General features: G+C 31.7%; 1 protein-coding gene across 2 annotated transcripts in view; it reads right to left on the bottom strand.

The window, feature by feature from the left end:
• The window catches only part of LOC115874933 (BAG domain-containing protein Samui), a 59,776-nt gene that overhangs the window by 1,970 nt on the left and 43,632 nt on the right, over nucleotides 1-14,174 (bottom strand). For both annotated transcript variants that reach the window (XM_030890235.1, XM_030890234.1), the window contains exons 2-5: nucleotides 11,567-11,760; nucleotides 7,315-7,595; nucleotides 1,885-1,996; nucleotides 14-135 (exon numbers count right to left, since the gene is read on the bottom strand). In XM_030890235.1, the coding sequence (XP_030746095.1) occupies nucleotides 14-135; nucleotides 1,885-1,996; nucleotides 7,315-7,595; nucleotides 11,567-11,760 (709 nt within the window). The remainder of the gene's footprint in view (nucleotides 1-13; nucleotides 136-1,884; nucleotides 1,997-7,314; nucleotides 7,596-11,566; nucleotides 11,761-14,174) is intronic.

Here is a 14,174-nt window from a genome sequence, read left to right as displayed (position 1 = left end):
TTATTAAATCTACCTTCAACATGGATGGGGATAACTCTTTCAGTGCTTCCACTGCTAACGCCTTGCGATTGACCTTTAGTTGCATCTTCATGTCCTTGGTGGCCACCCATTGGTACATGTACAGAGGATGTAAATCTGTAAAAAATAGTAGAAATTGTATTCATTTAATTATATATTTTATTTGTGCAAACATTCTATTAACATTGTCAATTTTTTGGCTCTACTTCCAAAATTGCTAAACATGCAGTTTTTAATATGCCTAGATGGTTGATACTTTGCACTTTAGTTTTACAATAAGTATAGTCTGTCTTTTTTCCCAGGTAAGATTTCGACAGACAATGACAGAGAAAAAAGCAGATGACGTCCATACCAATCTATTTATTTCACTAGAAAAAGTTTATAATATTTTTTAAGTTCACTATGGATGGGTTTATACAGTGTGCTACAAATTCGGGGTACGAGCATTGGTATCTCGGTAACCGTAATAGATACGAACATGGTTAAATTGGGACAAAGTTGCGCTTTGGGATGTTCACCAAGATGCCATCAAAAAAGTTTTAAAATTTTCAAGGATTGCTGAGTTTTTTTTGAAAAGAAAACGGATTTTTCTGAAAATTAATTTTATTTTTTCCTGTCGTTACTTTTTAGAAATCAAAAAACTAATTGCACATTCTCATATCCACTTTATTAGGGCTATCTGATCTGATCTGATCTGATAGTGTTTCTAGATTTTCAAATTAGCAGATAATTTGTGAGATACAGAGCCCAACTTAATTTTTTTAAATACGGACCTGCGTTTTTTATTTCAGATTTTGAAAGAACTCGGTCTCTTTGAATTCTGGTTGCCTTGACTTGGGGGTAATTATATTGATTTAAGTCATTTTACTGACTTAACTTGCAGATAATCATGATTTAAGTCAAATATATAGACTTAAACGATTTAACGTTAAATTGATTTAAGCCTTTACAAAAATAACTTGACTTGAAATAAAATGAATTAAAGCAAAGACTTAAGACCCAGCTTAAGACTTAATCATTTGATCGTTATGTTGAAATTGACTTAACATTTAAATTCATGATGTCTTGAGACTTAAGATCTAAGTCTTTTTAAAACTGACTTGTTGCAGCCCTGAATCTAATAATAAATCTATACGCATATTGAAAATATGGACCTTAACACCTCGCCCATCATTATTAGTCGCCATCGCCATGGCGAATTGAGGAAAACTTCGATAATTTCTTTTTAAAAAAAACCCTAATGGTAATTAAGTCAAAAGGTAAAAAAAACACTTATATAGTCTGTGAAACGAATAACTTTGAATTTGACAGTTCCCGCGGGCTTTTCTAGTGTTAATTTTATTAGATTAGCAAATGTTTCTTTGTTTTTGTTGTCTCTAGAAATGTCCAAAGCTGATGACATTTTACTTTTGACAATTATGATATTTCGTGTTGATTTTTGCAAGAAGAGGAAGAACTGTCACTTGTTTTATTATTTTTATTTCAGGAAAGTAAAAAGAGTTACCTATCTGATTCGTTCAGGCACTCAATTTAAAGAATATCAGTAACTTATTTGACAGAGGGATTTTATATTTGCCATGTTGGTAAAAAATAACGGTTAAAATTCAAAGTTATTCATTTTATAGACTATAAATAAATGAAGCATGAATCTTGTGTATTGAGGGGTAATCAATGTTCTACATACAATAATTAAAATTTTTCAAGAAATGTCTTCAAAGCAAAACAGTTGTAGTCAAAATATTTACGACAATATATGTTAATATGTAAGTAATATCAACTAGTTTTCCTATAACATGCTATATCAACTATAAATATGAACAATTATATTACAGATAAATAAAAAAAATCAGTTACATATACAATTACCTCTTATTTTCTGGAGGGGCCGACATAGATCTTTGATTTCTGTCATAAGCTGCCTCGTCAAGGGGTTGTTTTTGACCCAGGTCAACGGTATTACTCTGTTGGATTGGACGTCCTAATAAATAATAATAAATAAATTTAATAATAATTGTGTGTGCACTATGTGCGCATATTTGAAGTGAAACTTCTTACTAACAGCTATTAAATTGAAGGATATATATTTTTTATGAATGATTTTCATAAACGTAAAAAATAGAGCTAATATAAAACCCTATACTATTCTAGCTTTATAATTTTATAATGTTTTTTTTTTAATTTTTATGAAAAAACGATAATTCTATTAACCGGCAGGTTAGCTATGGCTATTAAACCAAAATACTACTACCTACATATATCTCTGACTATTACTAACTGCTACTAACCAACAATTTGTTTTGTGTAGTCTGTGGTCTGTTTTTGTTTAAATGTTTTATTGATTATTCATGTTGGGGATTTATTTTTAAATTAATGTTAATCGTTAGGCAACCAGTATTTCTTTCACATAATCAAAATTGTCACTCTAAATTTTACATAACCAAATAGGCATGTTCCAAAAAAATAAAAATTCGCAAATAAATCATTGTATTGCATAGATTAAGTCTCCATTACTTACAATACATAGGAAATTAGGAAAAATTCCATGATATCATTTTAGAAATTAAATTATAATTTCAAACTTGAACATTCCCGGTTGAGTTGTGACGTACATAGCCTTCACCAATCACGTTTCAGATCGTAGAAAGGGAAGTGTCATATCATATGTTGGTAAGACTGATTGCCTGGCTCATGCGTATCGGGCGGAGCCATTTTGGATTTTGTTATTATTGTTCTTCGTGCTTTTCAGTTCAGCGGTAAATTTTCTTGGTTATAACATTTAATTTTATCTAAATGGCTCAAAACTATGAAAAAACTTTTTCGGATCATTTTCGATTGGTGACGGAGTATATGGTGGACAGTTTTTATATAAACAATTTAAAAAACTTAAGTGCTGATTCGATTGGATACGTTCAATAAAAAGAGGGCTTCTGTACAATAAAACAAAAAGTACACCTGAACATTATGTGACTGCAATGGTAAAAGTGTACAAAAAGTGGAGGGAACTAAATTTTTAAGCTGTGCAGCTTAACACTGGTGATTTTTAAATTATAACTAAATATGTAGGTTTTTATTTATCTATTTTAATTTTAGGTGGCATGTAAACATTATGTCATACCCCTGTATATGAATTTTTAAAGTAGCTCAACCTAAGACGTTTATGGATGTAAAGCACCAGATGGCGGGGCGTATTTCACAGTCATTTACTACAGAAAAATATTTTTTGTTACTCTGAATTTTGAAGCGACCAATAAAAACAGAGAAAATAAAAATCGATAATTTTCGGACTGTGCCAATTGGTTACTAATCGACCAGATACTTTTTTGTCTATTAGATATGCTATAAAAGCTGGTAATTATACAATTCGACCACATTGTAAATACCCGACAGATTCCGCAATTCCGAAGGCCGACGAGGCCGATGTTTTTCACTGATAAGAAAACAAAATGTTTCTTTAGATAATTTTCGAGATATTTTTCTTTCTGAATGCACATTTTAAAGTATTTTATATTCTTTGTCCGCTTGATCTATTATACTGGTCGCACGTATCGAAGTTCTGTTTCTTCTAGTTTTAAACAATGTTCTTATTTCTTTGTAGTTGTAGTGGTTGTAGTGTAAAATTAGATTAATTTTATTAAGTTTAATTATAATGTTTAGTGTAGAATACCAGAAATAGTTTAGTAGTGTTTTTATAATTTATTATTTTGTAGTTAAGTAGTAGGTAAAGGGATAATTTGGTTATTTTTTCTTTGTGTTTGATTAATTAGTAAGTTTGTGATAATTTTTTCAGTGTAAAATACAAGAAGTAGTTGTGTAATGTTTTGATAAGAGATTATATTCGTTTATTTTGTATAGCAGGTGAAGGTATTTGGGTATTTTTTCTTTTTGTTTTTCTTCTAATTGTAGTAATTCTATTAAGTATTGTGATAGATACACTATATCTTCCTTCAAGTTCGTTGAAAAGTGCGTTATCATATAATTTTGGTTTTCTGCTAGTAGAATATACGAAAAAAAAATCTGATCAAATTTATTTTAAATTAAATTAATCGAGTCTTATTAATGAAATTAATCTAGTCAAATAATAATAATAGTTAGTTTCTAAATACTATACAGGGTGAGTTTCCTACGATGTTCTCTATGGGTATCTCGGAAACTACTGGAGATAGAGAGTCGGTTAAATGGGGAAAGAATTGCAATTTTTCGGAGAATTTCAAGGCTTACTAGATATTTCGAAGAAAACACAAATTTTGGCTATTTTAAAACTTGTCTCTAATTCCATTATAATCTACTGTATGATCGAATAAAAACGGCGTCAACGATGGCTATGAAATGAAGATCGTTGTCATTTTATATGTAAAATTATATGTGAAATATCATCGATCGTCATTTCATAGCCATCGCTGACGCCGTTTTTATTCGATCATACGGCATTTTATACAAAAATATTTCAGATAAAAGTTGTATATAATCACATACCTAATGAGTTTGTTTTCTGTTTTTTTTTTCCAAAGCCTGTCATTTTTGACATATGACACAAACATTATGTTTTTTTTAAATGGAAACCCTAGTTGGCCATGACTTCATAAAAAGCGCCATTCTTTAAGCGATATAGGTATAATATGTTTTTTTTCGAAAAATTACAAGTTATAGCCAATTCTTTTCTTTCTTGGCTAATTCCCATACCAATAATACCAAGCCAATTAGTTGGCATCAAAAATATAAAAAGTTTTAAAAAATATCGTAAAATTCGTAAAGCACTCAATTTAGAATAAAATAATCTAAGAATGAAATGATTCTTTTATAAACCTGCATTAAATCAAATTAAAATAGGTATGTAACTTTTTTTTAAATATTAATTAACAGCAATTAGCATTATCATAAATTATAAATAATGTACCAACATATCAAAATAATAATTTCTTTGTTAATACGATTTAGAATTCTTAAAATAACAGGCAAAAATAATCCACAATTTACAATAAAATAAAAGTTTCGCTTAAATTTCTTAATCAGCTGATCAGTATTAAAATTCGCAGAAACCCGGGCTATATTATTACATTACTCTGAGGAAAATAACGAAAATAATCGATATTTTTGACTCCGCCCCGAAAGGTTCACCATTTGTCCTCTAGTTGGCAGCACATTTTGTCTAGTCGGTTGAACAACTTTAAGAATATATAAACAAGGGTCATACATAACAAATAAAATCATGAAAGGTACCACGCTATGATTTATGTAGAATGAAGGAAGATCACATCTTACTTTCTAGCAACTTTTATTGCCATTCTTGTCTTCTCATAATATTTATATTTTATATTCTTGTAGCGGGTTAATTGTAAATTGACTGCCTTGATATTCAGTAAGTCAATATTGTAATTAAAACACTTAATATTTACTTGCCTTTTAATTTAATAAATTTAAAAAATAATAAAATATGTATATGTAATACCTAATGTATGTTTCCTTCAAATCTCCTAGATATATATAACACTCTTAAAAAATAATATTTTATGCGTATATAATAAACATTATTGATCACATATTAATACATTTAATAATAAAACTTTAAAATAAAATATTTACTTGATTTTATGTAAAAAGGCACTGCATCAGAGCCTTATTTTATCTATACAATGTATTTTATTAATAGTCTTCTGAAATAAATTAACCATGAACGTATTTATTAACATTCTTGATGCCAATTGAATTTTTCTAATTGCCTTGTTCATCTTCTCTAACTTTTCTTGGTCAGATAGTAGATGTACTTTTCATGATCAGATTGTATCGTCAAGTATCGTACCTGTTTTATACCATAACTGTGAATACTGTGATTTTCCGGAAATACTATTAATCTTAGTTATCAGGAATTACATTTTTTTCAAATTAATTTTTCCCCACCTTGTTCCAACTGTAAAACAGGCCATTAATGATTTAACAAATCAAACGTAATATAAACTCACAAACTCACTTTGAAATGTTTTGAAATCACATTCATAGCTTAAGAGAAGTTTTCTGAAAAAACGGCATTTATGATTTTCCATCTTTTTTCGGCGCGTACAAAAACATTTTATTATAGTTACTGGTAAATGTTACCCAACATATAGAACAATTAATTTTTTAGCATTATTGAAAATAGTTTAAATGCAAATTGAATTTAAAATCAAAAATAAACAATTATTGTAAACAATGTCATTTTGACATTCAATAAACAGCAATGCTGCCAACATCATAAAATTCACCAAGTTTATTTCGAGACGAAAACCAGCCAATCATATTGGCGCTACATACGTCATCGCAGCGCGCGTAAGTGTGAAATTCAAACTTTTACCCCATTTTTTGGCATAATATTAAGTTTTATATAAAAAAGGCCAAGTAGCAAGCACTATTAGGTTGAAATCTGCATAATTACGTGGAAATTGAAAAACATAAAACTTATAACAACAAAATATTGTCACTTAAATCGCTGTCTTTTTTAGACAGATGTCACTTGTCTTGTCTTTATTAAATTCATAATTTGAATTCCCTGAAAAATGTTGTTATACTCGTATAACAAAAGTTTCATCTTAACATAAAGTTTTAATCAATCACATTTGTTTACCTCCATCATTTACCAGATTAAATAGTACAGAAATTGCAGCTCAAACAATTCATTATTTATAGTGATTTATAGTATTTTAATAAATTATACAAATATTCTCGTTGATTATTGGTTTGAAATTTACTAAGTTATACTAAAGAAAGTTACTATATCTGAGCTGGCAAATGAACTAGATGCTTTACCTAGACCGTTATTCAGAAGCTACAAGCCTATGGATGAAAATATGCATGAAATCAAGGTTGGTACAGTTTCAAGTTTGTTATAGTGAATTTCTTAGCCGCGCATGACACAGTTCGTTACCCAGTGTTGCCACAAGCTTATTTTTCATCGGGGTAGATTATCACGAGATAACAGGTTAAATTGTTTTACAAAGGGGTAGATCTACACCGAACGGTGTGGCTGTGGCAACACTGCCGTTATCACTTTTCCCCTCGTTAGCTCGCGCGTCACGGCCTTTTACTCCGAACGCGCGTAAAGAAGTTTCACTTCAACAAATTTATATTAATAAAAACTAAATATACTGTTTGACTATGCATATTTATATTATTCTCCATTTTATAAATTTCTTAAGAATTCATGTTTAAACGCATTTTGAACGCCAGGGTAACTTTGGGAAAACTTTATGGTCTGATATTTTTTATCTTTTACTGACAATATATTAGTCCAGAATATACAATATAAAAACGTTATAGTATAGGTACCTCGAGTGTGTCCTGTATCTTTCTGGACCTGCTTTTCAGTTTCAACAGGTTCTGTTGAATCAGTTTCTGTTTGTGTCCCCTGGGTTACAAGTGTGTGTTGTTGCGGTTGACTCTCTTGACAATCTTGATTTGTATTTCGCTGCGTATGACTGGGTGGTGGAGTAAAATGTTGCTGAGTTGGCTGTGAAGCAGTTTCTTGAAATTGATTAGGCGACTGAGAATTTTCAAAATATTCTGGATGAGCGTCGTAAAATCGTTGAGGTTCACGCTGAAATTCTTCCCTAAACAACAAAAATTTATATACATGAAAAACTTATAAAACTTGGATTAATTAGGGTACTCTACTTTGAATGTAGCAGACAATGATTCAGTATTGAAACTAAAAGAATTTCGGACTTCCATTGTCTTTATTTTTTTTAATAAACACGTTTCGATTAGAAGGATCACTGACCGTTATCAAATGTAAACTAATTCCTAAAACTACTGAGCTTTTATACTGTAACGTTTTTAGTTCGTTACATGTCTTTAATATGATGTCTGGCGTATTGTCACCGGATTCCGTATTGTTCAGGCCTGATAACTTACTTGAAACGCTTGGCGTAGTTCTAACGTTCTCAAGTCGACAATCCTGCGCTGCTCTGTGGACATTGATTTTCAAGGTTTCGCTCTCGGCAAGATAACCTCACTTTTGTTTTGCCGGCGGGTCACCATCAACAACCCGACTTTTAGAAATGGTAATTTAAATCTTGCTGTATAATTTTAATCGGCTGCTATTTTGAAGCTACAGGTAAAGATGAGATATTATCTTTTTTTGATTCAATATTATTAGTGCATATTTTTAGGGTAGAGTTTTGGATTGGCCCAGCTCAACTTGTATTTGGTGTTTGCTGACACGTTAGTTTTCTTTTGTCCTCCAGAATGTTAAATGAAAGAAAGGACAGTTTCTTTGTTTATTATTGAGCCCTCGGAAGTAATTCGAGGTAGGTTTATTTTGTTTATTAGACCTTGTTTGGTTTTAAACAAGAGTTTCGTTTTTTTAGGGTCCAAGGTACGGACATTGTCTCATGTACTAGTAATGTTCCAAGGTACGGACGTTATCCAAGGTACGGGTAGTGTTCCCATGTACAGATTATCCTATGGACAGGTGTCCCATGTATATGTAGTTTTTCTATGGACGGATGTTCTATGTAGGGGTGTAGTTCCCATGTATGGGTAGTGATTCCTATGTACGGATGACCCATGGACGAGTGTCCTATCCCAGTCGATAGTTACGGCTGTATTGGTTCATGGTGTCCTCATCCTGGCTTCTTTTGTTGTATTGGCCAACAGTAAAGCCGAGAGAGAGTGCGAGATACAAGTCCCACCTCACGCTGAACTGTTTGAAGCAGGATTGTCTAAAGAACAAGCAGCTAAGTTTAGATTTAAGTTCTGGTTTTTATATTTTATATTTTCAGTCTTGAATAATATCGTATAGACTTTACGCTTAGTGGTTAAATTGCTTATGTCAGATTAGTATTTGAAATACGATTTAGATTTTAGTTTCATTACGAACATATCTTGTAATAGTATTACTTTCTATATATATTATTATTGCGTCATTTTGACAGATGAATAACCGAACCGATTCTAGAATCTACGGGTTGCAACATCTCAGATTTAATATTGTATAAAATTTAACAAATTAATTAAAGTATTACTACCTTTTATATATTTTCTATGGCCTAATCTATATTGTATTCTTCTATAGACTTTTTCATTAAACATATGTAGTACTATTTTTAACATTACTTTCTTCGACATATAACCACTATATTGTTAAAATCCTACAATGTTATTTACTATCAACAGAGTCCATGAATAAATATAGTCATTAATTTTAAGTAATATACAACTGTGTTTTCGTTCTCTGTTCATGCCTGGCGCCCAATATTCATATTTTTGATTTTTTATTGATAAATAGTTTTTCTCCAGTGAAATACAGTATCCACGACTGCTCTACCGACGAAAAGCTGCCGTTCGCAGTGGTAATGTTTAAAAAACGTTATGATACTACAACCAGGTATTCACTCGTGAAGAAGTTGGGTGCAGTCAACCGTGAGGTTATCCACTTAGAATTCCTGCATCGGTGCATGAGTGGTTGCCATATCGTAGATATTTCCGTACTAGGATCCCACTCTTTAAATTTACACTTTTTTTCAATGAGGTTCCCTGTGGGAAACCCCAGCTTCTGACCACTTTAAGGTCTATTCTTCCTATACCTTCCTTATCAGCTCCTTTCCGTTTACATAAAAATATTATACCATGTAAATGAATAGGACAATGTACATTATCCGTTCCGTTTCCCTTCCGTTCCATATCCTTTCTTCCATACATATTTTGGCGAATGGACTGAAGCGTATCGGAAACAGCGTTGTCAAGTTCTTACATTTGTACCAGCTCCGTTAAAATTTTGCTGATATCTATTTATTCTTTCACCTATTAATTAAATCTATTACCTTTTTTCAAAACATACGAATTTTTAAAATTAAACTTTCGTAATGATATAAATTGTACAATAAAAAGTATGAAACTGAAGCTTACGTATAGCGTCAATACAATAAAAATACAGAACGAATATGGAATGGAAACGGAAGGTATAGTGAGAATCAACCTTTATATTGTGCTGTTCTGACTCAACATGGTCCGCAATACCTGACTTCATTGTTTCACCTTTTTGTACATGTTTCTTGTGCTCGTACATTTAGAGGACGTTTACTCCAATATACGATTCACCGCATTCACAAGGTACCTGGTAGATACAATTACTGGTTACGCTAGACAAAATTATATCAAATTGTAAAACTGACTCATTGGTTCATCGACCTTAGGAGGATGCTCTCTTTTGACTATTCCATATGTCAAAGGAAAGTCAGGAAAGATCAGGCGAATAGCCAAAAAGTATCAAATTAAAACAAAGTTTTCAAATTTGGATCGACTCTAAGAACTGTCCTAACAAAAACATGACCGGAGTCATTGAAATCAGAGAAAAAGTGTATCTACCAGGTACCATTGGTAGTATTAACTTCATTAAGTATTAACTTCAGAGCAAAAATCGATTATATTTACGCGATTAAGGGATGGGGTTCCCATAAGGGGACATTGCACATGTATTAGGGATAAACAAAAAAACAGTGTTGGCTAAATCCAAAAAAAAATCAATATCCTTACAGACCAGGAGTTCTATATGGGACTACTAATTCTTGTACTACTTTTTTTTATCGCAATGGTACCTTGTGGATATTGGAGAGACTATACGTCCTCTAAATGTACGACTAAGCGAGCACAAAAAACATGTACAAAAAGGTAAAACAATGAAGTCAGGTATTGCAGACTATGTTTGGTTAAAACAGCACAATACAAAGTGGTCAGAAGCTCGGGTTGTCCACGGGGAACCTCATTGGAAAAAGCGCAAAAGAGGCCATTTTATTGCAAACAATACCAACATCATAGTAAATAGGATAGCAATCCTAGTAAAATAAAAAATATCTACGATATGGCAACCACTTTTAAAAAAGCATCAATGTAGTGATAATAAGTGGATAATCTCAGGGTTGACTGCACCCAACTTCTTCATGAGTAAATGCCTGACTGTAGTATAAAAGTTCAGTATTTAAATAAAACTATTTCTTGCCACATAACTGCTGTTTTGTAAAATTTTCAGCTTTCAAAAATAATGGAAAACTGAAAATAACAAAAAGTTATGTTTGTTTGCCGATATGGGGAAACCAACCAACCTCTCGTTACCGGTTTCGAAGCCTATACCCCATCATCAGACCAGCTAACTTTCTGGCTTTGGGCTGGATTTCACAAAACGGCAAACAAACAAATTCCTATATCAACTGATGACTTAGTTTAGTGTCAGTGAGTTATTAAATAAAGATCTAATAGCGGCCAGTACACAGATGGAAGAAAAAAGGTCAGTAGCTTTAGGAATTAGTTTACACTTGATAAAGGTCAGTGATCTTTCTGATCGAAACGTTGTGTGAATCAAAAAAATAAATAAATACAATAGAGTCCGAAATTATTTAAGTTTCAATAGGGTACTTTTATTCTAAATCTATTCATATTTTACTCTAGTTCAAAACCGTTCTGGAAAAAATTGTAAGGATATGTCAATTAATTACGTTAGGCGTTTATGAGGATTTTTTGAACCCCAAACTTTTGTGACAAATTACAAAGGTTTCAACTTAAATCGTGTTTAAAGTGTGCCTACCTATCAAAAGGAAATCCAAATCTTCCGCTGCTAAAAGGTCTCTCAAATCGCCTTAAAAAGTCATTATCACCTTGCTCTGGACGGGCGGCTCTTCTCGGAAATCCTTGTAAATGTTGGGCAAATTCTGGATGCCGTTGGGCAATATCTTCAAGAGGGTCCCTACCACGTCGGGAATTGTCAAAAGGGAAACCAGACTGAAAAAATAAATAAACAAAAATAAGTAAAAATTGTTAAATCATCATTCCATAAAAATAGTTTAATCATAGGTATAAAAAAACAGGTGTCGGTTACAGAGAAAGCGATTAAAGTGATTTGGCGTGTAAATCGTTTAAAACGTATTTTATGACTAGTACTATGACAAAATAACAGGATTATATAAGAGTGGTCCGACCAAAGAATTCTTCTATCTAATATATAAAACTTTCGTGTCACATTGTTTACCGTACTCCTCCGAAACGGCTTAGCCGATTTTAATGAAATTTTATGTGTAGGTATATTCAGTAGGTCTGAGAATAGGTTGTTATCTATTTTTTACCCCCCAGTGATAGGGCGGTCCACTCCAATTTTTTTTATCTTGGATAAACTTTTTTATTTTTTTTATTTTATTATGTAGCATTAAAAAATACATAATAATAATAGCTCCCGTATATAACGTTTAACGCCTTGGGAGTAGCAAGGTACAGCTTGCTATACTAGAGCCGTTCGGTATACAAGGAAGGTAATGTGGCTAGCACTACGCTTCAACCGCCTATTATTACCTCAGGATTGTGAATCCCAAGTACTCATTTAAGGCTGAGTCGACCTAGGTACCCAAACTATTTTTATTGTAATAAAAATAGTCGGCTGATGAAATGTTGGGTGTGGGAATTAAACCCACACCTTGAGATTGGTAGACGAGAGCCTGTACTTCTACGCCACCGGGCACCTTTAAAAAATAGATAAAACCCTAAATTTTCACCCTTCTACCATCAACCCCTATTTTTTAATAGCGATATTAGTAATTCAATAATTTTCAACCCCGTGAATAAAAATGACTGCTGTCTATGTATGTAGCAATGGGCTTAGTCTTCTCCAAGCTCAAGAATTAATTTTATAAAATGGCCAATAGCTAACTTGTACAATTTTATTAGCAACAAACAAATTTGTATTCCTATACAATAATAGAGTTAAATAGTATAGAATAGTATAGATATAAATAGTATATAATATTCCATTAAAAAACAGTGTGATTATTATAAACAAATTGACTATTAAATTGATCATTTAACAAAAATCCCGCAGAAACCTTTGATTATACATCTTTTTATAGATATTATTGTAAAACATCTTCCGAACCTCGAAATTGGTGGAATAAATTAGTGGTTTCAATTGTAGGTACTTTATACTTAAGAGTTTACAATTATTCAAAAGCAACAACTTGTGGTAATGTAATAAGTTTTGTATACCCAGAAAAATCCTAAAATTAGATTATAAAACAATACACTTTTTAACTAACCACAATTTCTCTTGGCGGATGATAATCAAACGCCAAAATGACATTACTCGCAAATTTTGAAGTATAATTAGTGTATATTAAGTTAAAGGTTTGTTAACTTTTTCTATTAATTGAAAATGATTACCACTAATTTTCACGTTCTGAATGCTTGCATTTAAATTAGAGGAACAAACTTCTACGCTAATTGGAACCACTAATTTTTACCACTACTCTGAAGGTTCTGAATGAAGCTTCATTCAGAACCTCACAATTAGTGGAATAAATTATTGATTTCAATTACGCCAGTGGCGGCTCGTGATCCGTGTGACTGGGTAGGCGACAAAATTTTAGTTGCGTCTATTGCCCCCCCCCTTCCATGTTAAAAACATAGTTCAAAAATATTTAGGACAAAACTAAAGCAAAAATAATAGCATTCAACGTAATGACATAATGATTGACATAATGTACAGGGTGTCCCATTTTGGTTGAAATCATACGGTATCTCCGTTATTAGCGAAGATAGAAGGATGTGGTTTGCACAAACCTGTGCCACTTTTTTGTCAAACGAAAGATGCTGTAAACAAAATTTTCATAGCCCACTTTGTTTCTGAGCCTCAGGGTCTTTTTGAAAATTTTGCAACTTGGGACACCCCCCGTATCTCTGTTATTGCGAAAGGTATCGAGAAGGTGAAACTTTTTTATTGTAGAACTTTTTACGTAGAATACAGTGGCGTAGTCTGTTTCTCTACGAAAAGGATATTTTTAAAGATATGAACTAAAGTTAGGTTTTCTTAAATGGATCACCCTGTATATTTATAAATTATATGATCTGGTTTGCCATAAGCTTCTCAAAAATATATATCACTCGATATTTATTTTCACTATTTACTGCAATATTTTTAGAAAAATATTAAAAGATTATATTTATTAGTATGATATCATCATATAATCATTATATTATATATATAATGATTAATAATAAAAGAAACTAAAGAATTATTAATAGTATACTGCTATCTGTCTCTTGTTTTATTTTGAGAGCCACTAATAAATTCTTTATATATTAGGGAAACTTAATTCTCTACCGCTATTTGTAAATCTTGGAACCTATCGTATCGGAACTTTTAAATATTC

This window comes from Sitophilus oryzae, unplaced genomic scaffold (genome assembly GCF_002938485.1).
Source record: "Sitophilus oryzae breed Bouriz unplaced genomic scaffold, Soryzae_2.0 scaffold_1307_pilon_pilon, whole genome shotgun sequence".
Lineage (NCBI taxonomy): Eukaryota > Metazoa > Arthropoda > Insecta > Coleoptera > Curculionidae > Sitophilus > Sitophilus oryzae.
Note: the sequence above shows the minus strand (reverse complement) of the source record. Positions and strands in the feature narration are given on the sequence as shown.